Source organism: Amblyraja radiata, chromosome 24 (genome assembly GCF_010909765.2).
Source record: "Amblyraja radiata isolate CabotCenter1 chromosome 24, sAmbRad1.1.pri, whole genome shotgun sequence".
Classification (NCBI taxonomy): domain Eukaryota; kingdom Metazoa; phylum Chordata; class Chondrichthyes; order Rajiformes; family Rajidae; genus Amblyraja; species Amblyraja radiata.
Window position 1 is genome coordinate 15,775,637 of NC_045979.1, and position 25,227 is coordinate 15,800,863.

Here is a 25,227-nt window from a genome sequence, read left to right on the forward strand (position 1 = left end):
GTTAAATTTCTTGCACGATTATTGCAAAACAATATAATCTAGGATAGACATAAAAGTGCTGGAGTAACTCAGCAGGTCAGGCAGCATCTCTGGAGAAAAAGGATTGGTGACATCTCGCATCTGGACCCTTCTTCAGACTGAAAGTATAGGGAAGGGAACTGGAGGGAAGAAAAGGGATTGTCATTTTATAATAAAGATTGTCATCTAGGGTTACCATACACTGATAATTTTATGTTTGTAAATACTGTTTCCCAGCATAAAACTGACAGCTTGCAGTTAAATTATGCTCTTTAATATCAATCAAGGTATATTTTTGATGCACATACCAATAGCAAGTTAAAGGGTGTGGATATAAAGAAAATTAAATATCTGAAAATTTGCAAAATAAAACAAAAGCAAAGTTCCATGTATTGAAAACCAAGTAGATCTGGTCATATTTTTATTTAACGCATTACTAGGCTAACACAGCAGTGCTAACAAAATATATCCCTATCCTACAATGATACGGAAGCCACTACCTTTTCAACATATACTGTGAATGCAAAAAATATCTAACAGTTTATAAAATTTAGATAAGTTTCTATGAGCAATATTGTCTGTATACTGTGGGACAAAACATAAAATATATAAAAACAGACCTAAAACCTAACATAATAATAAAAGTTACTTCATACAGAATGGACATGTTACTTTTGACCATAATGGAAAATGTTCTTGTGTAAATACTGACCCCAATATAAAAATAATAAGTAATGATTAAATGTGTCTTACCATAGATACTCTTAAATTTAAATTTAAAGATTGTTAGAATGTTAGACATACTTTATTGTAAACTAGTGGAACACTTGGGTACATTACTTATTTTTTGCCATAACATGTCATTTTAATACTTCCCGACATCATGTTTTAGTAAAAGATTTAATAATCTGAAGTAAAGCTGAAACACAACAAAATGGTTATTAATGTACAGTCTTGGTTTGCTGTCATAGCAAGAATTTACCAGAGCTAACTAAATTTCTGATAATGCACTAGTTCAAGAGGCAGTTAAAAATACCTACTGCTGTGCACAGATAAGTAAAATAATTAACTGTCTACTGATGATGGATATTACTGTTCAGCCTTAAAGAATCGTTCCAATTTTGAAGGATCGTTGCATTAACATTGGGTACCAAGAGTCATCATTGTTGTTGTTTCCTTCGGATTATCGCAGAAAATGGATGCCATTTCCATCTTCAACTTGCTATCGTGAACGTCACTTGCCGTGGATTCTGGGGCACATTCATCACAGCAGCAGCAGCAGCAATCCATGAAGGCACGGCCCAGAGGCTTACAGAGGCAGAGAACCAACACCGGGGTTACAGACGACTTAAAGAACAGAAAGAACTGATTGATGATGTTGAGTAAATCAATGGTCTCCTTGGAGATTTCAGGAGATGTATAGGCTACCACAATGTTGGCGATGTTTTCTGGAATGATACAGCAGCCGTAGAGGATGGTTAGGCCAATCAGGGTAAAGTTCCTTTGACTTTCATAATGGCCCAGCTTAGATGTAGTTTTGAGGTCAGATTTCTTTTCAGTGCTTTTCACCCTTCTTGTCACTAACTGGCAGGTTACAGAGAAAATGATCGGCAAGCAAAAGTAGCATCCGAAATACCACCACATCCTGGAATTCTCGTAGGTTAGTGCGAGTCCATAGATATGCTCGGGGAGCTTCGAAGATGTCTGAATCATGCAATAGTCGGTGATAACTCCAGAGATAATGGAAGTCTTTTGGTTCAGTTGCCAGAGGAGGACCTCAGGGAGGCCTAATAACATGGATCCTATCCAGATGACTGCCATCTTAGCCACAATAGATAGACAACTTTCTATCAGCCTGAGCTGTGATTGTATAGTTGTTGCAGACCGAAACCTGTCAATGCTTAGTGCACACAGACTAAAGGTGGTGACCCCAAGAGAAGAGACCTGGAAGTTAAAATATGAATTTTAATTCATATAATGCCCACATGATAAAATCCACACACAAAGCTTATTGATCTTGGTTTTGCGGGCAAATGCAGCAACCATTCTGCACCAGCAATGCCTCAAACATCCATACTAAGCAATAACATACGATAATTAAAATACTTGAAAAGAAAAGTGCAATAACGTTATGTTTTTAATTTAATTAATGCTAAATTAGAATGTGCCAGTTGAATTAGTAAAATCACCATCCATATATAACAATGTATAACATATATAATGTATATCCATATATAACAATGTATAACACGTATAACAATATATAACATATATAACAATGCATTTAGCAGCATTATAGTTTTCATTCAATTAATGCTAAATGGGATTGTGCTAATTGAATGAGTAAAATGACCATTCATATATAGCAATGCATTTAGCAACATTACTAAATCATAGTTAAATGAATTATTTTTATAAAAAAACCTTCTTAATAATATAAAATGTAGTAATTACTGGTATGATTGATTTAAATGATGTTGAGTTATAATTACAAATTTAATGTGTTGGAATTGTCATAATATAGCAATATGACAACTTTAATTAAAGAATAATGTGAAATGATAGTACATAACCTCATTCCTTTTTTGAATATTATTTTTTCATGCAGATTACTCAAATATTTTGCAAATCATGTCTTCAATTAAATTGGTGAAAATTGCAGCCATTTCAAATCAATTCATCTTCAGAGAATTATAACACTGAAATGTTCAGTTAGTTATGAAAATAATATCAAAATCAATATTTGATTTTAAATACACAATTCCAAAAGCAGTGTTCATACTTAGCTTTAGCATTCAAAACATTAAAGTTATGAACCATAACAATTATTTCCAAAACAATCTCTTTAAATGAGCAGCAATCTCGCAACATTGCCTCATCCAATCCATGAAAAAAAATGTTTTTTACTCCCTCCCACATCTATTTGGCATTATGTTATGTACAATGAACTGCTGTTATGGTTTCTAAGAACACTTACATCTTTCTTATAGGCCATATTTGCATAATCAAAGCCGAATGCCAAAACTTTCAAACAAAATTAACTTCTGAAAGATACTACCTCCTTTGATATTACACGGCTTTGCTTCTCCAAACTTCCTGCAGCTGATCTTTCAGGGAAGTGCTTCTATTTAGCTTAATTTAAAACACAGGAGGGGCACCTCACCATTACCAGGACCTGCCAAGTCTCCACTGCTAGACAGTCAGCATTTATGCAAAGGCTATGGCCTAGAAATTCATTCGTGCAAGGCTAAAGAAGACTGCGTAGTGTAGTTGGAAAACATGTTAGTGCAGAGGAAAGCAATTTTGTACACATTTCCGGGGGGCTTTCAGTACCATCTATTTTGGGCTGAGTTTTTCATTATTTATTAACTTTGTTTCTCTACCCTCAATCTTGTTAAGATAATGCCAATGGTATGGCAATGCCAAATATTTTCCTATGAGGTCTGTCAATTTTCAGCTTTTCCTAAAGTTGAAGTTCAGAAACAAATGCTATTAAAAAGGAATAACCGCAATGAACTGCATTCCTTTGTTATTGGTTGCTAATCACCTGCTCACTGACAGCTTACTCTGTTGGAAAATGCCATAGAGGGTGGTAAATGTTTGTCATTCTTTGCCCTGGAGAGATGTGGATCATTATCAATAATTGATTAATTGATTGAAATATACAGCATTGTAACAGACTCTTCGACCCACCGAGCCTGTTCTGGCCATCGATCATCCGTTCACACTAGTTCTATGTGATCCCACTTTCTCATCCACTCCCTCCACACTAAGGGCGATTTACCGAGGCCAAGTAACCCACGAACCCGTCTTCGGGATGTGGGAGGAAACCTACGAGGTCACAGTGGGAACGTGCAAACTCCACATAGACAGCACCTAGGGTCAGGATCAAAACCGGATCCTGGCAGCAGTTCTACCAGCTGCATCACTGTGCTGCCCCCTTTTTATGAAATTGTTCGCATCTCCTTCCACCAATAATTAAAGAAGAGGTAGATGCATTTTTTAAAGCTAGTGAATTGGAGGCTACTGAGAATTGGCATGAAGGATCAGCCATGATGATGTTGAATGTCGAGGTTTGCTTGAGGGCCGAGTGGACTCTTTCTGCTCTTATTCGTCCATACATCAGTTTGCTGATGTCCACTCCATGAAGGAGGTTGGAGAAGTTCTCTACTCCTCAAGACCAAACATCATTAACTGCACCATCAGCCCAAAAAGATGGACCATCCATTGTTATGTGCAGCCATTGCAGACTGCCCCAAGATGTGCAGTCATTTGTTGACCCTATCTATGTCTTTATAGAGGCCTTTCTGGGAATGCCCTAGAGATCTTGGAGGGTCCCTAACACAATCTGGAACAGAGGGCAACACTTCTGCAAGTAATGCAATACACCAGCCTTCGGAGTCCCTACAGACTGTTGGAACAAGTTCTAAATGGATTTCAAAGTTTGGCAGTACCATTTAGAACAGTATTGATGAGTTCCATTTAGAACGATGTTGTTAGTATAATGCGTTCATATTCAAGGGACCAACTGCTAGAAATACCCCCAAAAATTACACAATTGTAGTTAACCATGTTGCTTGTAAGGCAGAATCGTGGCATAGCAACAGTGCTGCATCTTATGCCTCTTGTGACCCAGACTCAATTGCAAACTCTGGTGCTACCTGTTTAGACTTTAGGCTTTAGGCATTAGAGATAAGAGTGTGGAAACGCCCTTCGGCTACTGAGTCCGCGCCGACTAGGATTGCCCCGTACACTAGCACTATCCTATACTATAGGGACAATGTACAGTTATTACCGAAGCCAATTAACCTACAAACCTGTATGTCTTTGCCGTATGGGAGGAAACCAGTGCACCTGGAGACCACACCCATAGTTAGGATCAAACCTGGGTCTCTGGTGCTGTAGGTTTATGAACTCTAGGTTGTGAAGGATTATTCTGTTGTGGAAGTTATCTATGGGGACATAGTTCCTCTGAGGTATAGCTAAACGCATGGCTCGTTGTGAATCCTGGGTAGATATGATGTTGGGTGCTACTGACCTCTCTATGCCCTCTAGTGATGTGGTCCCCATAGATGCCAGCATGACAGTCACCTGGTGCATACTCATGTAATGGATGGGGAAAGGTTCTGAAGAGACAAATAGCATGCAGCAAGATAAAATGGTAAAGAGAGTTTATGGTATACTTGCCTTCATCAGTTGAGGCAATGTATAGATCATGTTGTAGCTTTATAAAACTTTGATTAGGCTGCATTTGAAGTATTGTAGACACAAAATGCTGGAGTAACTCAGCAGGACAGGCAACATCTCTGGAGAGAAGGAATGGGTGAAGTTTCAGGTCGAGACCTTTCTTCAGACTGAAAGTCACGGGAAAGGGGAACGAGAGGTAAAGATGATGATGCAGAGAGATATAGAACAATGAATGAAGATATGCAAAAAAGTAACAATGATAATGGAAACAGGCCATTGTTAGCTGTAGCTAGGTGAGAACAAAATACTTGGGTGGAGGAGGGGTGGAAAGAGAGGGAATGCAGGTATTACTTGGTTAGAGAAATCAATAATCATACCTCTGGGGTGTAAGCTGCCCAAGCGAAATATGAGGTGCTGTTCCTCCAATTTGCGTTTAGCCTCACTCTGACAATGGAGGAGGCCGAGGACCGAAAGGTCAGTGTGAGAATGGGAAGGGGAATTAAACTGTTTAACAACTGGGCGATCAGGTAGGACCATGCGGACTGAGCGAATGTATTCATGGAAAGTATTGTAGATAATGAATTCAACTAAGTATTGTAGATAGACACAAAATGCTGGAGTATTTCAGCAGGTCAGGCAGCATCTCTGGAGAGAAGGAGTAGGTGACATTTCGGGTCGGAAAACTTCTTCAGACAGTGTTCAGTTCTGATCGCCCCATTACAGGAAGTATATGAAGTCTTTGGAGAGGGTGTAGAAGTGGTTCACCAGAATGCGCCCTGGTTCATAGGGTATTGTCTATCTGAAGAGTTTGGACAAACTTGGATTGTTTTCTCTAAAGCTTCTAAAGTTGATGGGAGATCTGTTGTAAGTATATAAACTAACAAGAGACATAATAAGGGTAGAAGGTAGACAAAAGTGATGGAAAAACTCAGCGGGTGCAACAGCATCTATGGAGCGAAGGAAATAGGCAACGTTTCGGGTCGAAACCCTTCTCCTTCAATAATAAGGGTAGAATATCAGACCTTTTTCCCCAGGGTGCAAAAGTAGAAAACTAGAGGGCACAGCTTTAAAGTGGGAGGGGCACATTTTTAAAGGAGATAAACATAGAAACATCGAAAATAGGTGCAGGAGTAGGCCATTCGGCCCTTCGAGCCTTCACCGCCATTCAATATGATCATGGCTGATCATCCAACTCAGTATCCTGTACCTGCCTTCTCTCCATACCCCCTGATCCCTTTAGCCACCAGGGCCACATCTAACTCCCTCTAAAACATTGCCAATAAACTGACCTCAACTACCTTCTGTGGCAGAGAGTTCCAGAGATTCACCACTCTCTGTGTGAAAAGGGGCATGATTTTTGCACAGAGGATGGTGAGTGCTTGGATTATGCTGCCGATGGGTGGTGGTTGAAGCAGACACCATAGTGACATTTGAGAGATATTTGGACAGGCACATGAATATGAGAATGGAGACAAGGGCGCTGTATCTATAAACTAATCTTAACTAAACTTAACACGAAGAAATGTGTACAAAATTGCTTTACTCCCGGTTCATAAGACTTAACCTTGCAAAACCGTCTTTCTTTGGGGGATGGGTTTTTGGGCCAAGAGTTGTTCTACTAATTATGTATATTCCCATGTATAAACAATGCCCATGATACCCTACCGATGCGGTCACGGGGTGGAAACCTTTGGTCTCGCTGGGCGGAATCAGTTGAAAGGCCGAATGATGGTCTCCACTCGTTAACCTCGCCAGCAGAAGATTCTTACTCTTGGAGCAAAGCTAGAGTGAGTGATCTCACCTCCAAATAAGGCACGACCTTGCAGCCGATGTCTCCTAGAAGCCGCTTCTTGGTGATCTCGTTGAAGACCACCACGGGCAGGCAGAAGAAGATGACCAAGAAGTCCCAACATGCCATGCCAGCCAGGATATTGTTCCAGGCGCTTTTCATGTAGTAGTTGTGGCAAACAATGCACATCACGGCCAGGTTGCCGATTATGCCGACGGTGAAGAGTACCAAGGAGAGAAGGACCACGGCGTAAGCACTGTAGGTGGTGTCAGGGAGCGAGTAGGAGCCGTTCTCCAATTGCAGCCTCTTCGCCGTCGTCTCCATTCCCAGACTCTGCTCGTCTGCAACACCTCGCGTCCCTTCTCCTTGCAACTGCGCCCTGTCGTCTTCGAACGGAGAAAGAGAGACCCTGGAAGTTATTTGGAGGTGAGTGGGCGAGAGGTGGCGGGGCTCCGTTGAGTTGTTGTGCAGAGAAACGGCAGTTGCCTCCTCCGTGATAACTTGGCCATTGCCGCCAGCCCCGCGCCGTCCTCTAAACTCGGCGCTTAGGGGATAGACAGTCACATTCCCCAACTTTTGCCCAGATCTCGAGTTTCCCGAATCCCAGCCTGGGCTTGGTGCACCTGTCGCATGCATTTCGGCTTCAGGTAGAAGCTGAACGCCGGTCTCCTTATTCCCCAGTTGTAAATCGACCATCTCTTCCCTGGTCTCCATCCCCGGGTCAGGCTGCCCTCCAGAGACCGCAGATACGAAAGCAAAACCCCGGAGCAGAAATAAAACAGCAAGAGAGAGAAACATCTCCTCTACTTTCTCAGCAGCGTCAGCAGATTAACAAACGGCTCAACAACTTTCTCTAAAACCACCCACTTGATGCTCTTTGCATTTGCTTGCAAAACTTTCCGACGCTTGCTAGATAACGGTAAAAAGAAAAATGCCCCCCAGTTACCACATCGATGCTCTGCCTCCCAAACCTAACGTTGCTGCAAGCAGTCGTCCCAAATCCTTGTTATTCTCGACCCGAACACTGGCGCACATACAAGGGGGAGCCCGAATTGCCGCCTGCTGGTGGGAATGAAGACTTCACAAAGGGATTCTCAAAGTAGGTTTCAGGGAATCTCAAAGTAGCTTAATTGAACCGAACCACCCTTCCAACAACTAGAGAGCAGTCCTGAGCTACTATCCACCTCATTGAAGACCCTTGGACCATCTTTGATCGGATTTTACTGGACTTAATGTTGCACTAAACGTTATTATTCACGTTATTTCCTTTATCATGTATCTGTACACTGTGGATGGCTGGATTGTAATCGTGTGTTGGCTTTTCGCTGACTGGTTAGTTAGCACGCAACAAAAACTTTTCACTGTACCTTGGTACACCCGAGAATAACCAAAACTCAAACATAATCTGCTGGAGGATTTCAACCAGTCAAGCAGCATCTGGGAATAATTGGCGTTTTGGGTCAGGACCAACTTCAATCCTAAAGCAAAGTTTTGATCCGAAATGGGCGACTGCACAGCGATAGATTAAGGCCCTGTCCCACTTTCCCGAGTTACTCACGAACTCTCCCGAGTTTTCCCCTTGTTTCGAACTCAGATAATTACGGTTCATAGATACTCGTGGCTATTTTTTTTACTCGTGGACATTTTTCAACGTTGATAAAACGTCCCGACTTACCTGATGTCCCGAGTACCTACAGCTGGCATTACGAGCCGCTACAAAACATCTATGGACTCCTACGGACATTCCCCGAGTTTGAATCAAGGGGAAAACCCGGGAGAGTTCGTGAGTAACTCGGGAAAGTGGGACAGGGCCTTTACTGCCTTACACCACCAGAAACCCGGATTCGATCCTGACTACGGGTGGTGTCTGTACAGAGTTTTTACGTTCTCCCCATGACCTGCGTGGGTTTTCTCCGGGATTTCCGGTTTCCTCCCACTGACGTACTGGTTTGGAGGTTAATTGGCTTGGTATCATTGTAAATTGTCCCTAGCATGTGTAGGATAGTGCTCGTGTACGGGTGATCACTGGTCTGCGTGGACACGGTGGGCTGAAGGGTCTGTTTCTTCATCCTATCTCTAAACTAAAATAAATGTTGACTGTTCCTTTCTATTCACACATGCTGCTGACCTGCTGAGTTTGCTTAGTAGTTTTTTTTGTTCCTGATTTGAGCATTTGAACCCTTGTAATTCACCCAAATATTAATTAATTTACTTCTAAATGTGCATATCGTAAGACTTCAATGACAAGATAGTCTGGTCTAATTACTGATTTTTTTTAAACAAATAAATTGGAACTCCATGTACATATGTGCAAAGTGGCATAGCTGGCTCACAGCACCAGAGACCTGGGTTCAATCCTGTGACCGCTTGGGTTTTCTGCAGGTGCTCCGGGTTTGTCCCACATCCCAAAGACGTGCGGGTCTGTAAGTTAATTGGCCTCAGTAAATTGCTTCTAGTGTGTAGGGAGTTGATGCGAAAGTAGGATAAAAAGGAACTAGTGTGAACGGATGATCAATGGACGGCATGGACTTGGTGGGCTGCAGGGCCTGTTTCCACGCTATATTATTTAATCAATATGTACGTGACTATATGATTCACATGGAAGCACTAAACATATTATTCTTAACAAAAATCATGTAGATGTTAAATGCTACATAAAGTATCTACAAGTGGTGAAGTTCCACCCAAGTTTTGCTTGGGAAGCATATACCCCAGCAGTATGAACATTGACTTCTCTAACTCCGTAACCCTTAAATTCCCTCTCTCTCCATCCCTTCCCCTTCGCAGTTCTCCGACCAGTCTTACTGTCCCTGACTACATTTTATCTCTGTTTGCTTTGTTGTTACCTTCTCCCAGCTAACAATGATCTATTCTACATGTTCCTTGAACCTCATTCCCTTTGACCTGTTTTCACACCTTACACTTCCTTATCTATGTATGTCCCTCTCCCCTGACATCAGTCTGAAGAAGGGTCTCGTCCCGAAAGTCGTCACCCATTCCTTCTCTCCGGAGATGCTGCCTGTATAGTTACTCCAGCATTTTGTGTCTGTCTTCGAAGTTCCACTCCCTTTGCTGCCTGTCTAAATGTTCAACTGTGTTGTGGAATGTTATCCTCACTGCTGTGCCTAATAATGCCCCTGTCCCACTTAGGAAACATGAACGGAAACCTCTGGAGACTTTGCGCCCCACCCAAGGTTTCCGTGCGGTTCCCGGAGGTTGCAGGTGGTTGCTGGAGGTTACAGGTATTGGAAGCAGGTAGGGAGACTGACAAAAACCTCCGGGAACCTCTGGGAACCGCACGGAAACCTTGGGTCGGGTGCAAAGTCTCCAGAGGTTTCCGTTCAGGTTTCCTAAGTGGGACAGGGGCATAAAGCTCCACTAAATGCTACATAGATCATGCTGTTGACTTTCTGGATGCTGGAGAACCTCTGCATCAGGCCTAGGGACTTCAGACAGCCTTCAAGTTTAGTCTTAGTGTAGTTTAGTTTAGTTTAGAGATACAGTGCAGAAACAGGCTCTTCGGCACACTGAGTCTGCATCGACCAGTGATCCACATACACTAGCACTTGATTAGTAAGGGTGTCAGGGATTATGGGGAGAAGGCAGGAGTATGGGGTTGAGAGGGAGATGATAGTTCATCCATGATTCAATGGCAGAGTAGACTTGATGGGCCAAAACTCAAGATGCTTCATAAGGATCCAAAGGGTTCTTCGTAAATCCAAAGGGTTTCTACAGCTATATTAATAGCAAAAGGATAACGAGGGATAAAATTGGTCCATTGGAGAAACAGAGTGGGCAGCTATCTGCAGAGCCAAAAGAGATGGGGGAGATATTGAACAATTTATTTTCTTCGGTATTCACCAAGGAGAAGGATATTGAATTATGTGAGGTAAGGGAAACGAGTAGAGTAGTTATGGATACTATGAGTTTCAAAGTAAAAGAAGTACTGACACTTTTGAAAAATATAAAAGTGGATAAGTCTCCAGGTCCTGACAGGATATACCCTAGGACATTGAGGGAAGTTAGTGTAGAAATAGCCGGGGCTATGACAGAAATATTTCAAATGTCATTAGAAACGGGAATAGTCCCCGAGGATTGGCGTACTGCGCATGTTGTTCCATTGTTTAAAAAGGGTTCTAAGAGTAAACCTAGCAATTATAGACCTGTTAGTTTGACTTCAGTGGTGGGCAAATTAATGGAAAAGATACTTAAAGATAATATATATAAGCATCTGGATAAACAGGGTCTGATTAGGAACAGTCAACATGGATTTGTGCCTGGAAGGTCATGTTTGACTAATCTTCTTGAATTTTTTGAAGAGGTTACTAGGGAAATTGACGAGGGTAAAGCAGTGGATGTTGTCTATATGGACTTTAGTAAGGCCTTTGACAAGGTTCCTCATGGAAGGTTGGTTAAGAAGGTTAAACTGTTGGGTATAAATGCAGGAATAGCAAGATGGATTCAGCAGTGGCTGAATGGGAGAAGCCAGAGGGTAATGGTGGATGGCTGTTTGTCGGGTTGGAGGCAGGTGACTAGTGGGGTGCCTCAGGGATCTGTGTTGGGTCCTTTGTTGTTTGTCATGTACATCAATGATCTGGATGAAGGGGTGGTAAATTGGATTAGTAAGTATGCAGATGATACCAAGATAGGGGGTGTTGTGGATAATGAAGAGGATTTCCAAAGTCTACAGAGTGATTTAGGCCATTTGGAAAAATGGGCTGAAAGATGGCAGATGGAGTTTAATGCTGATAAATGTGAGGTGTTACACCTTGGCAGGACAAATCAAAATAGGACGTACATGATAAATGGTAGGGAATTGAAGAATACAGTTGAACAGAGGGATCTGGGAATAACCGTGCATAGTTCCTTGAAGGTGGAATCTCATATAGATAGGGTGGTAAAGAAAGCTTTTGGTATGCTAGCCTTTATAAATCAGAGCATTGAGTATAGAATCTGGGATGTAATGTTAAAATTGTACAAGGCATTGGTGAGACCAAATCTGGAGTATGGTGTACAATTTTGGTCGCCCAATTATAGGAAGGATGTCAACAAAATAGAGAGAGTACAGAGGAGATTTACTAGAATGTTGCCTGGGTTTCAACAACTAAGTTACAGAGATAGGTTGAATAAGTTAGGTCTTTATTCTCTGGAGCGCAGAAGGTTAAGGGGGGACTTGATAGAGGTCTTTAAGATGATGAGAGGGATAGACAGAGTTGATGTGATCAAGCTTTTCCCTTTGAGAATAGGGAAGATTCAAACAAGAGGACATGACTTCAGAATTAAGGGACAGAAGTTTAGGGGTAACATGAGGGGGAACTTCTTTACTCAGAGAGTGGTAGCGGTGTGGAATGAGCTTCCAGTGGAAGTGGTGGCGGCAGGTTCGTTGGTATCATTTAAGAATAAATTGGATAGGCATATGGATGAGAAGGGAATGGAGGGTTATGGTATGAGTGCAGGCAGGTGGGACTAAGGGAAAAAAATTGTTCGGCGCGGACTTGTAGGGCCGAGATGGCCTGTTTCCGTGCTGTAATTGTTGTTATATGGTTATTACTTCAGGATTATTATTGGTACTGGTATATTTTAAGTGAATAAAAGTCACCATTTTAACCAGAAACACTTAACAGCTATTCAAATGTTGAAGAAAGAACTGCAGATGCTAGAAAAAATAGCTGTCAACCAACAGCTACTCAAAAACTCACTCTGGAGCATCTGATGTTTATCAAGAAGAGTTTCAAGGATTGTTTTAGTTTAGTTTAGAGATACTGCATGGAAACAGGCCCCACGGCCCACCGAGTCCATGCCGACCAGCATTCCAACACTAACACTATCCTACACACTAGGGACAATTTTTATTTTACGGAAGGCAATTAACCTACAAACCTGCATGTCATTGGAATGTGGGAGGAAACCTGAAAACTCAGACAAATCCCATGTGGTCACAGGGAGAACGTACAAACTCCGTACAGAGAGCACCCATAGAGAGGATCGAACCTGGGTCTCTGGCGCTGTAAGGCAGCAATTCTATTGCTGCAACACTGTGCCACCCCTTAATTGATGAATGATGGTTAAAAGTACAATTCCCCCATTAGCTTTAGGTCTGTGTGCTCATTAAACCAGGAATGCTGTTAGGTTTGAACACAAATATTTTTATGTTATAAAACGTTTGTCTTTCCAGCAGATGGCACTGATAGATTATGTAGCATTGCAGAGGTGTAGTAATGAGAGAGTTGCTGTTTGACAACAGGAGATTACTGTTCCTAAAATTCACCCTCAATTTATATGTAATAAATTGCTATTTTCATGCAATTATAAAATCTTAATAATAGAGGCATTGCTGAAATATAATGGTATTATTTCTGATGTATTAGATAAATAAAAAAGTACACAAAATGCTGGAGTAACTCAGGGGGTCAGGCAACATCTCTGGAGAACATGGATAGGTGACGTTTCGGGTCAGGACCCTTCTGCCGAGCCTGAAGAAGAATCCAAACGTGAAACACAACTCATCCATGCTCTTCAGTGATGCTGCCTGACCCACTGAGTTACTCCAGCACTTTGTGTCTATTTTTGTGAACCAGCATCTGCAGTTCCTTGTTTCTATATTGGATTTATAATCTATATTAATTCGTGCATTAATTTACAACATGATATGCACCCTGTGGACAAAAGGAACTGCAGATGCTGGTTTATAAAAAAAGACAAAACGTGGTTCAGTAACTCAGTGGGTCAGGCAGCATCTCTAGATAACATGGATAGGTGATGCTTCAGGTTGAGTCCTTTCTTCAGTCTGAAGAAGAATAATGACCTGAATCGTGCCTATCCATGTTCTCCAGAGATGCTGCATGAAATGCACAGTAATATTATGCAGTGAATCCATTTAAAATTGGGGAAGACATAATTGTATTGCAAACTGGTGCACAATGATTCAACTTTAAATAGATAAACGAAATGATTCAGTGGAGGTGATGTTCCTATTCTAGTATTATCCCTGTCAGATAGATAGACACAAGGTGCCGGAGTAATTCAGCGGGTCTGACAACATCTCTGGAGAAAAAGGATGGGTGACGTTTCGGGTCGGGACGTCACCTGGAACGTCACCTATTCCCAGCATGCTGGTACAACAGGCAGCGAAGATAGCTAATGGCATGTTGGCCTTCATAACGAGAGGAGTTGAGTATAGAAGCAAAGAGGTCCATCTGCAGTTGTACAGGGCCCTGGTGAGACCACACCTGGAGTATTGTGTGCAGTTTTGGTCTCCTAATTTGAGGAAGGATATTCTTGCGTAGGTTCACGAGGTTAATTCCTGGGATGGCGGGACTGTCATATGTTTAAAGAATGGAGCTTGTATTCATTGGAATTTAGAAGGATGAGAGGGAATCTTATAGAAACATATAAAATTCTTAAGGGATTGGACACGCTAGTTGCAGGAAACATGTTCCTGATGTTAGGGGCATCCAGAACCAGGGGCCACAGTTTAAGAATAAGGGGTAGGCCATTTAAAACTGAGATGAGGAAAAAAAAATTTCACACAGAGAGTTGTGAATTTGTGGCATTCTCTGCCTCAGAAAGCAGTGAAGGCCGATTCACTGGATGCATTCAAGAGAGAGTTGATAGAGCTCTTAGGGCTAGCAGGATCAATATGTATGGAGTGAAGGCAGGAACGGGGTACTGATTGTGGATGATCAGCCATGATCATATTGAATGGTGGTGCTAGCTCGAAGGGCTGAATGTCCTACTCCTGCACCTATTGTCTATATATCTATGTACAGTATCTATGTAAATTCTTCCCCCTTCACCTTAAAACTATGCCCTCTGGTTTTCGATTCCCCTACTCTGGGTAAGAAACTCTGTGCGTCGAGCCGATCTAATGCTTTCATTATTTTATGATGTTAAGTCATGTAAAATGCAATCGGTTCTTGGGAACTTGTGGAGATTAAAATATACAATTGAGCACGGCATTTGTGTTTTGCATTGGATATGCCTACTTTAAAAGTAAGAGCAAATTTACATTTTTTATTTTTAGGTAGTTAGGCTAAATTAAAATTTGGTAAGTGTGGAAAAATAGTTTTGACAGGTGCTTTAGTGAAGTCAAGCTAAAATAAATGTGACCAAGTAATTTATTTATAAACTGAGGAATAGTTTGTCACCTGCCAAATGATCCTTCAGATCATCTGATGACTAGTTTAATGATTTATTTTGCGTTTGCATCTTTTCAGCCTTTGAGTTTGCCTGCACTGTGGGCTTTGATCATCCACATACAAATCTCAGTTAAAACAAACAGGGAGTGTCACAAGGATACTGTGGGTTTTGGAAGTTGATTTGCGGTCTCAGTTACTTTTTATGAAGTGAAATGAGTCATATGCCCGATAGTACATTTCACTATAGACCTAAGGAACTGCAGATGCTGGTCAACAAAAAAAAAGACACAAACTGTGGGAGTAAGTCAGCGGGTCAGGCAGCATCTCCGGAGAACATGGATAGGTGCCATTTTGGGTTGAGGCCCTTCTTCAGATTGAATATGGGGGGAGGGGAAAATGCTAGAAGAGAGGTGGATGCATGAAAAATCCTGGTAAGTGATGGGTGGATGCAGAAAGGCGGGGGTTGATAGGTAGATGGTTGCACAAAGGACAAATGAAGAGACAAAAAGTGTGAGATAAAGATGGAAGACGTGAGATTTGTGAAGCCAGAGGAAAGAATATGGGTGGAAGGGGAGAACTAGGTCAGAATTCAATATATTGTAGCAAAAAAATGTTTATGGTCATTGTTTTGGAAGAACATTCACTGGGACACCCCATGATACATTTTCGTATTAAAAATTAAATTTTTATTTCATGGGAAAATTATTTTACATGCATGCTTTAATTGGCCATGTTGCACAGACATATAATGCAATTTATAACGTGTTATGTTGCTGTGTTTCCTAAGCTTTATATAATATCAGGGGTCAATGAGACCACACCTGGAATATAGTGTGGAGTTTTGGTCTCCAAATTTGTGGAAGGACATTCTTGCTATTGAGGGAGTGCAGTGTACGAGGTTACGAGATCACGAGGTTAATTCCCGGGATGGCGGGACTGTCATATGTTGAAAGAATGGAGCGGCTGGGCATGTATACTCTGGAATTTAGGATGAGAGGGAATCTTATTGAAACATATAAGATTATTAAGGGATTGGACACGCTAGAGGCAGGAAACCGGTTCCCAATGTTGGGGGAATCCAGATCCAGGGGCCACACAGTTTAAGAATAAGGGGTTGGGCATTTAGAACGGAGATGAGAAAAAACTTTTCACCCCAAGAGTTGTGAATCTGTGGAATTCTCGGCCTCAGAAGGCAGTGGAGGCCAATTCTCTGGATGCTTTCAAGAGAGAGTTAGCTAGAACTCTTAAAGATAGCGGAGTCATGGGTTATGGGGAGAAGGCAAGAACGGGCTACTGTTTGCGGAAGATCAGCCATGATCACAGTGAATGGCGGTGCTGACTCGAAGGGCCGAATGGCCTACTCCTGCACCTATTGTCTATTCAGAATGGTCAAATGTGATAGCCAAATCTGAACCAAAGGTTCAGAAACAGCTTCTTCCCCACAGCCATCAAGCTACTGACCTCAACTCAAACAAAACTCTGAACATTAATAGCCCATTATCTGTTTATTTGCACTTTATCTGTTTTATTTATTCATGTGTGTATATATTTATACAATGGTATATGGACACACTGATCTGTTCTGTATTCATGTCTTTCATATTCTGTTGTGCTGAATTTCCTTGTTCTATCTGGGACACATGACAATAAACTCTCTTGAATCTTGAATCATATCACATAAATGGCCATAGATGTCAAAGATCTTTGATTGACTGTAAGTCATGTGTAATGGCTGAGCTATCCTCTTTATGCTCTAATAACATTGTAACTGCAGACATCAAAATGATAGTTAGTGGCAGACGGCAGCAAAATCACTTAAATAATTTAAAAAGCTTTCATTAAAGTAGACTTCTGACAGATGGAATGAACATATGTCAAAACCTACAGAATGGTACCAATTGTTAAATTGATTTGTACCCAAATTAACTTTATTCTTATTATTTCACAAAAAAAACATTTATAAAGCAAGATGCTTTGAATGAAGTGCTTCGAAATGCTTGTCCTCTCCCATATCAAATCCAGCATCCCTGCCTCACTGGACTCTCATCAATTTGCATACAGGGCAAATAGATCAACAGAGGATGCCATCTCTCTGGCTCTTCACACTGTCCTGACTCACCTGGACAGACAGGGCACGTACGTGAGGATGCTCTTCGTTGACTATAGCTCTGCATTCAATACGGTCATCCCCACCAAGCTCACCACCAAACTCCACCAGCTAGGCCTCAGCTCGCTGATATGCGATTGGATCCTGAACTTTCTGACGGAGCGACCACAGGCAGTGAGACTGGGCCCGCACCTGTCCTCCACCTGTCCTGTCACCCTGAGCACCAGCACACCACAGGGCTGTGCACTAAGCCCCATGCTCTACTCCCTCTTCACTCACGACTGTGTTCCTGCATTCGACACCAACACCATCGTGAAGTTTGCAGACGACACTACAGTGATTGGGCTGATCACCAACGGTGATGAAACAAAATACAGGGCGGAGGTGCAGAACCTGGCGGACTGGTGCACACGCAACAACTTGTCACTAAACACCTCCAAGACCAAGGAGCTGATTATTGACTTCAGGAGGTCCCATAATGGAGAATACGCCCCAATCTCCATTTACGGGGAAAGTGTGGAGAGAGTGTCCAGCTTTAAGTTTCTGGGCACTCACATTTCAGAGGACCTCACATGGTCCACCAACACCGCTGCGCTGGTCAAGAAGGCACAGCAACGACTGTTCTTCCTGAGGACATTAAAAAAGACTGGTCTGCCCCAACAGCTGCTGACAACGTTCTACCGCTGCACCACAGAGAGCATCCCTGTGTGGCATCTCTGTGTGGTATCTCAGCTGCACGGAGGCGGAGAGGAGAGCTCTTCAGCGCGTCGTCCACAGAGCGCAGAGGATCATTGGGACAGAGCTACCAGCCTTAGAGGGCATCTACCACACACGGTGCCTCAGGAAGGCCGTCAGCATCCATAAAGACTCATCACACCCCTGTAACGGACTGTTCGAACTACTTCCCTCCGGCAGACGTTACAAGGCCTTCAACGCCCGAACCTCCAGACTCAGAAACAGTTTCATTCCAAGAGCTATAGCGGCTCTGAACCGGCCCTGCTGAGTGCCCCCCATCCCCCCCTGGACTGTCTCCCTTGGATAGTCACGACACACAGCTTATTTATTTAATTTACTTTTCTTTTTCATCGGTTGGAGCTGCATACTAAATCTCGTTGCACTGACGTGCAATGACAATAACAGATATTATTATTATTATTATTATTAGATTTCTTTACCACAAAAGCGATCAGAAAGTCTGAAGAAGGGTTTCGGCCCGAAACGTCACCTATTTCCTTCGCTCCATAGATGCTGCTGCACCCGCTGAGTTTCTCCAGCATTTTTGTGTACCTTCGATCTTCCAGCATCTGCAGTTCCTTCTTGAACAGTATAAATTGATATCTGGATTTGTTAAAAATAATTATTTAGGATACAATTTCCACTGGGCACTCCAGTTTCCGTCCACATCCTAAAGAAGTGCAGGTTTTCAGGTTATTTTGCCTCTGTAAAATTTCCCCTAGTGTGTAGGGAGTGGATGAGAAAGTGGGATAACATAGAACCAGTGTGGACAGGTGATCGATAGTCGGCGTGAACATGATGGGCTGCAGTTGCCTGTTTCCATCCTGTATCTTTAACACTAAAACTAAAAACTAAAACATAACTGTAAAAAAACATAGGATGATTGTAATAAAAAAAGGAATTCTTGCAATTGATCCCGACTACGGTGCTGTCAGCTGCATCTATATTTATAAAACAAAGAGGTCTGTCTGTTTGTCTGTGTGTCCGCACGAGAATCTCGGAAACTACTTTACAGACCTGGACCAAACTTGGCATGGATAGCAAGTGTCATGTGGGGATCTAAACAAACCTCCAACCAACCCGATCTGCCACACCCAACCTGACCCGACCCGACATGTGTGAGAGAACGTATGCAAAACCAGCAGGATGCTACACAGCTTCTTTTCACAGGCAATACGACTGGTTAACGGACTGTGTCCCCTCCCCATATATCATACACCAACACATCTAACCTCGCCAATACTTTGGCAGCTAGGCACCTGTCAAAGCAAAGCCACTGTTCTGTCTGAATGTCTGTTTTTATTTCAATTATTAGGCCTATTTTAGATATGTTAATTTTAATTTTAAAGCTATATGTATTTATTCTGTTTTTATTTAACTGCACTGAAGGGAACTGATTGAGAAACTATTTTTTTGTTTCTTCTGTGTATGTAAGTACTCCGTTAAAATGACATTAAAGTAAATACTGAATACTGAGAAAGAGACAGAGACTGATGGTCAGTCCAGACGCACGCACGTAGAAAAGTCGTATTATCTCCTGCGATTTACAGCTATTTTGATCCTTGGGTTCTCTTTCATTATGGCTTACTTTTCTCTGCATCTAACCTTCCGTTACACCACCCGGAATTTGAAAAGTCATATCCCATTCCACGTATTACAGCTAATTTTATCCTTATGCTCTGTCATCTTTTACCTGATGCTTTATGAACATTTTGTACTGCTCTTTACAGGAATCTTCTGAAAATCATATTTCAGATATATGGTTTATATCTTGGTCACTAAAAATCACCTCATTTATGGGTCTGTGACACAAAATTAATCAGCTAGCAGTAAGATCCAGTCAGCTGTGTTAACACTCAACGGAGAACTGCTAATACAGAAACCTCCCCGTGGTGCAGCCTGGGAAACACTGAATGGTATAATTTGATATTATTACCACCAGTAGGCCAATATCTGTATACTTACCCAAGCAATCTACTAGATGACAATGCCAAAGCGCCACAGACACTCGCCCTCCTCGGGGCCTGCACTGTCAATCGCCTCAATCAATATTGAAGGCTTCTCCAGATGCAAGGCAGACATACTAGCGACAGCGGCCAAACGCTTCGACATAGTGTGCATGCAGGAGACCCACACCGGCCCTACACAACACCGACCAGCCATCCCTGGAATGAAGCTGGTGGCCGAGAACCGACACAGACAGTATGGGTCAGCTGTATTCAGCAGACCAAACCTCGCGATCGAAGAGGTCTGCACACCGAAGGGCAAATGGAAACCATCACAGTTGCCCTCCCAAACATCTCTGTCACATCAGTGTATAAACCCCCCCAAAGTCCGTTCCTCCACTCTGAACTGCCAGACAGATGCAAGAGGAAATACCACATTAGCATTGGGGACTTCAATGCCCATAGCTCATTGTGGGGCTATGAAGTGAACAATCAAGATGGAGATGAAGTCGAATCCTGGCTCGAGTCGAAACACCTGACCCTGATCCATGACGCCAAACTGCCAAAATCTTTCCACAGTGTCAGTTGGAAACGAGGATATAACCCAGACCTTGTTTGTGTGAGCAGCGAACTATCATCCAGAGCTGTGAAAGAGGTCCTGGACCCTATCCCCCATACACAACACCGGCCAATCACCATAACCATCCGATCCGCTCTCCAAGCAACAACCGTCCCCTTCCGCAGAAGGTTCAATCTGCGGAAGGCCGACTGGCTGTCATTCCAACAGGAGATCGAAGACTCCATCCCCAGCATTCCATCACACCCCAACAACTATACCATGTTCACAGAACTGCTGAAAAGGTCAGCCAGGCGACATATACCAAGAGGATGCCAGAACCGAGTACATCCCCGGGCTGTCGAAAACATCCAGCGATCTACTGAAAGCCTACCACAGGGCATACCACGAGGACCCATTCTCCTCCACCACCATGGAACTCGGAGAGATCCTGTTGAACACAGTCGGGGAGGACCGAAGGCAAGTCTGGAAGGAGTTGATAGAAAACACCAACATGACCAATGACAGCAGGAAGGCATGGGCCACAATCCGCCGCCTCGGTGAAGACCATACCACACCACCCACGCTCACAACAGTCACAGCAAACTCAGTTGCAGCACAGCTGGTGGCAAACGGTCGTAGCCAAAACTGGCGCAGACCCACAGGAGAATACCGCCGGACAGCGGTAACAGACCGCCTACAACCAGCCAGCGCTCTCACCAAGCCCTTCGACCTAGAAGCTCGAAGCTGCAATGAGCATGCTGAAACCTGGGAAAGCAGCAGGAATCGACGATGTACTGACGGAAATGATACAGCACCTTGGACCTAAAGCAAAGACCTGGCTCCTAGCAATGCTGAACTCATGCATGGCACAGAAAACAACCCCACCTGTATGGAGAAAGCCCAAGACTGTCGCAATTCCCAAACCTGGAAAGGACCCATCATCCCCAAAGAGCTACAGACCCATTTCCCTCCTCTGCATCACCTACATGGGGGGAGCTTTAAAACATGCACACCTATGAACTTATTCTGAGTTCTTTTTAATTCTTATTTTACATTTTTATTGTGAACACATCGTCAGTTTCATCACATTTTTCAGCATTTATAAGGTGCTGGGTAGTTAATTGATTTTATCTATTTTTGTGCCTCAGTTCTGCACGCAGAGAAATGGATAAAACCATGCTGGGCAATAACAACATGGATAACATTATTCGGGTCAAGAGGCTGAAGAAGGGTCTCGAGCCGAAATGTCACCCATTCCTTCTCTCCAGGAATGCTGCCTGTCCCGCTGAGTTACTCCAGCTTTTTGTGTCTATCTGCAGGTTAAACCAGCATCTGCAAGTTCCTTCCTACACATGGAACTTGTAGGAATGGGTGAATGATGGTCGGCATGGACCCGTTGTGCCTGTTTCTATGCTGTATGTCTAAAGTTAACTAAACTAAACCAGTCTGAAGAAACTCCTTTTTCCAGAGATGCAGCCTAAACCCGCCGAGTTACTCCAGCATTTTGTGTCTATATAAACTAAAATGACTGATGTTAATAAAACTCACATTACAATTTGTATTCTGGAAGCAAAAGCATTTGAGAAAAGATTTCTTCATGGAATTAGAAATAAATTTCCAGAGGTATACAATCTCAGGGATTTTCTAGCTTGATGAAAATTCCACTTCATTAAAATTTTGTAAACTATTAATGGCATTAAAATTAGTGGGCAGAACTGGAGAATGAACAGTGAACTCATGTATTCCATTTAAAATGAGTTTAGTGCCTGAACGTTATTTGCCACAAAGCCCAGATCAGCATAGTTGGAAAAATCTGCTGTGTTAGCATAGTCGTTAATCCACTGGTGTGATCATTGTTAGGCAGAAAAGGAATAGAGAGAAGATAAACACAAAAAGCTGGAGTAAAGGGCCTGTCCCACTTGAATCCCAAAATCCTGGGGCGTCGCGCGCGATCGCACATCACTGCCTACATCACCACGCCTCACCACACGCCATGCGCGCGTAATGCAGCCTTGCGCGCATCATGTGCGCTTTACGGCGCTCATGTCGTGTGTCGTGAGGCGTAAATGATGTTGCATAAATGACGCGCAAATGACGCCCAAGTGGGACAGACCCTTAACTCAGCGTGTCAGGCATCTCTGGAGAAATGGAATAGGTGACCTTTTGGGTCGAGACTCTTCTTCAGACTGAAGAAGAGTCTCAACCCGAAACATCACCTATTGCAGTCTGAAGAAGGGTCTTGATCCGAAACGTCACCTTTTCTCCAGAGATGCTGCCTGACCTGCTGAGTTACTCCAGCTTTTTGTGTCTATCTTTGGTGTAAACCAGCATATGCAATTCATTCCTATACAAAGAAATAGGGATAACTGACACTCGGGAAACAGGTCGACTGCCAACATTAGAATTACCTCCATCACATAAATATCTAACAATGGTTTCCATTGAGACCATGACTTCCTCTGACAATATTTGATCTGAATCACTACCCTAACCAGGATATTCAAACACAAATATAATCTACTCATCAACATTTATAATTTGGTAGCAAAGATGTTAATAGAAAATCACGAAGAAACTAGTATTACTGACATATTGTCAAGAGTCAAGAGTGTTTAGATGTTGAAGTGTTTAATAGCCTGATGGTTGTAGGCAAGAAGATGCTCCTAAGTGACATTAGTCAGTAGTTTCACCTGGAAGTCATTATATGTTTTAGTGTAGGTTTCATTCTCTAAATTGCTAAAATTATATTTTCAATTAGTTCACTCTATATAGAATGAGATAATCATAGAACACATATCTGTGTGAATTATTCAGAAGATGCTCAAATTAATCTTACTCCCCATAATCTAGCAATATTTTCTGTTCCAAGTTTGTGCTCAATTTACTTTTAAAGGTTGCTACTGGGTCTACTTCATCTCCCTCCCAGGCAGTGGATTTAACAGCACAACAACTCTTTGTCCAAATGAATTTGCTCTCCCACAGCCCCTGGTTCTTTTTTCAATCACCATATATCCAAGTCTTCTAATTACTATTGAACACCTCTATTAAGTCTTTGCAACTTTCTTTCAGGACAACAACCCACCTTTTCTGTCCTCTCATGTACTCTGGAATTGTTTTTCTTTATTCGTTCCAAAGCTTTGACAAAAGATGATAGAAGGTAGAAAATTACAGTAGAGGAACAGGCCCTTCAGCCCCCAATGTCCGTGCCAAACATGATGCCAAGCCAAACCAATCTCATCTGCCTGCACATGATCCAGTCCCTCCATTCCCTGCGCATCCATGTGTCTATCTAAAAGCCTCTGAAATGTCACTACTGTATCTGCCTCCACCACCACCAAAGGAGGCGATGTTTTAGGCCGACCGCCACTGCGACTACTGGCGACTTGCCTTGGCGTTTCCCGGAAACGAGTAGGGTGGGCAGCACTGACGGGGTGTGGGGCCCCAGCGCTGGTGGAAAAACACCACTTCCACTTACTCGAGTCGTTCGGGACAGGCGGCGCAGCTGGAATCCCGGTGGGTGCAGGGCCTGGTTTCTGGGCCCTCCAAGGTACTACCCCGACTCGATCAATCGTGCGCTCTGCTAGCAGCAGAGGGTCCGCAAAATCCTCACCGGCGAGCAGCAGGCGGATGTCGTCTGACATCTGCTCCAGGAAAACGTGCTCAAAGAGCAGGCAGGGGCGATGACCTTCCATTAGGGTGAGCATCTCGCTCATCAGCTCCGGCGGCTTGCGTTCGCCAAGACCGTCCATGTGTAGGAGCCGCGCTGAGCCCAAAGGTCTGCAAAAGCAGCACTCTAAGGCCCTCATATTTGTCCTGATCTGGCTGCGCGCGGAGGAAAGGGACCAGGTGACCAACCGTCTCCTGATCCAACGCTCCGACCGCATATTAATACTGGGTGTCGTCAGCTGTGATGCGCTGAACGTGGAACTGGGCCTTGGCTTGTTGGAACCACTCCATGTCCAGAACACAGGCAGCTTCAGGGAGACAGCGTTCTGCAGGGCTGGAATGTTGGCAACCTCGGGCTGTTGAGGTTGGTCGTTGGCTGCGAACATGTTTGAAATCCAAAATGATCGATTTTGATCATCGGGGTCACCAATATGGCGGGCGAATAAACGAGCCACGCGTGGTGAAAACAAAGAGAACTTTATTGCTCAGGTAAAGAGATCAACACACGCGGGAATGGTGGAGGGCTGACCCAGGTCTCCATACTTATACTAGGGAACACCCCCTAAACCTCGTGACAACTGCTTCCTGCCATTACCCAGTCACGTGACCCTACCCCCAACTGCCAACGGTTCGAATGTTTGGCTGTGTGTGTGTGGGGGGGTGGGTGTGGTGTGTTTTTTGGCTCTTCCTTCGGGGGGATGCGACTTTTCCTGCCGTATCCCCGTCTCCGTGTCCGTCTGCGCTGAGGCCTATCGCGGAGCTGGCGGCCTCCAACTGCGACCGACCTCGAGGCTGTGGAGGCTGTGGAGCAGAGCCAGGACTTACCAACGCGAGCCTGGCCGACTTCGGGGCTGTGGTTGCGGTGCGGCACAACTTCCGACCCGACTTTGGAGCCTCGGAGGCTCGACCGCGGGCCAGTGGGCCAGTGGACGACATCATCGGGAGCTCGAGTTCTGTTTTCCGGAGCTCCCGCAACTACAGCTGCGTCCGCTGGACTGGAGGACGGCAGCATCGGCAGCTTCGACCGCCCCGGGCCGCGGAGTTTGAACCGGCCCGTTTGCGGAGCTCGGATTCAGCCGCGG

The 25,227-nt window shown here is 43.5% G+C and overlaps 1 protein-coding gene across 2 annotated transcripts; it reads right to left on the reverse strand.

Annotated features, from left to right (window-relative positions):
- Positions 1–401: 401 nt before the first annotated feature.
- Positions 402–23,568, reverse strand: gpr37l1 (G protein-coupled receptor 37 like 1). 2 transcript variants are annotated; one of them, XM_033042491.1, is made up of 3 exons: positions 23,555–23,568; positions 7,007–7,841; positions 402–1,962 (listed from the first exon to the last, which is right to left on the reverse strand). In XM_033042491.1, exons 2-3 carry the CDS (start codon positions 7,790–7,792, stop codon positions 1,156–1,158), a joined length of 1,593 nt encoding a protein of 530 aa, XP_032898382.1. In that variant the 5' UTR covers positions 7,793–7,841; positions 23,555–23,568; the 3' UTR covers positions 402–1,155. The 2 variants fall into 2 exon arrangements, with proteins under 2 accessions (XP_032898382.1, XP_032898381.1); XM_033042490.1 differs by lacking the exon at positions 23,555–23,568 and having other exon boundaries at positions 7,007–8,000.
- Positions 23,569–25,227: the final 1,659 nt, after the last annotated feature.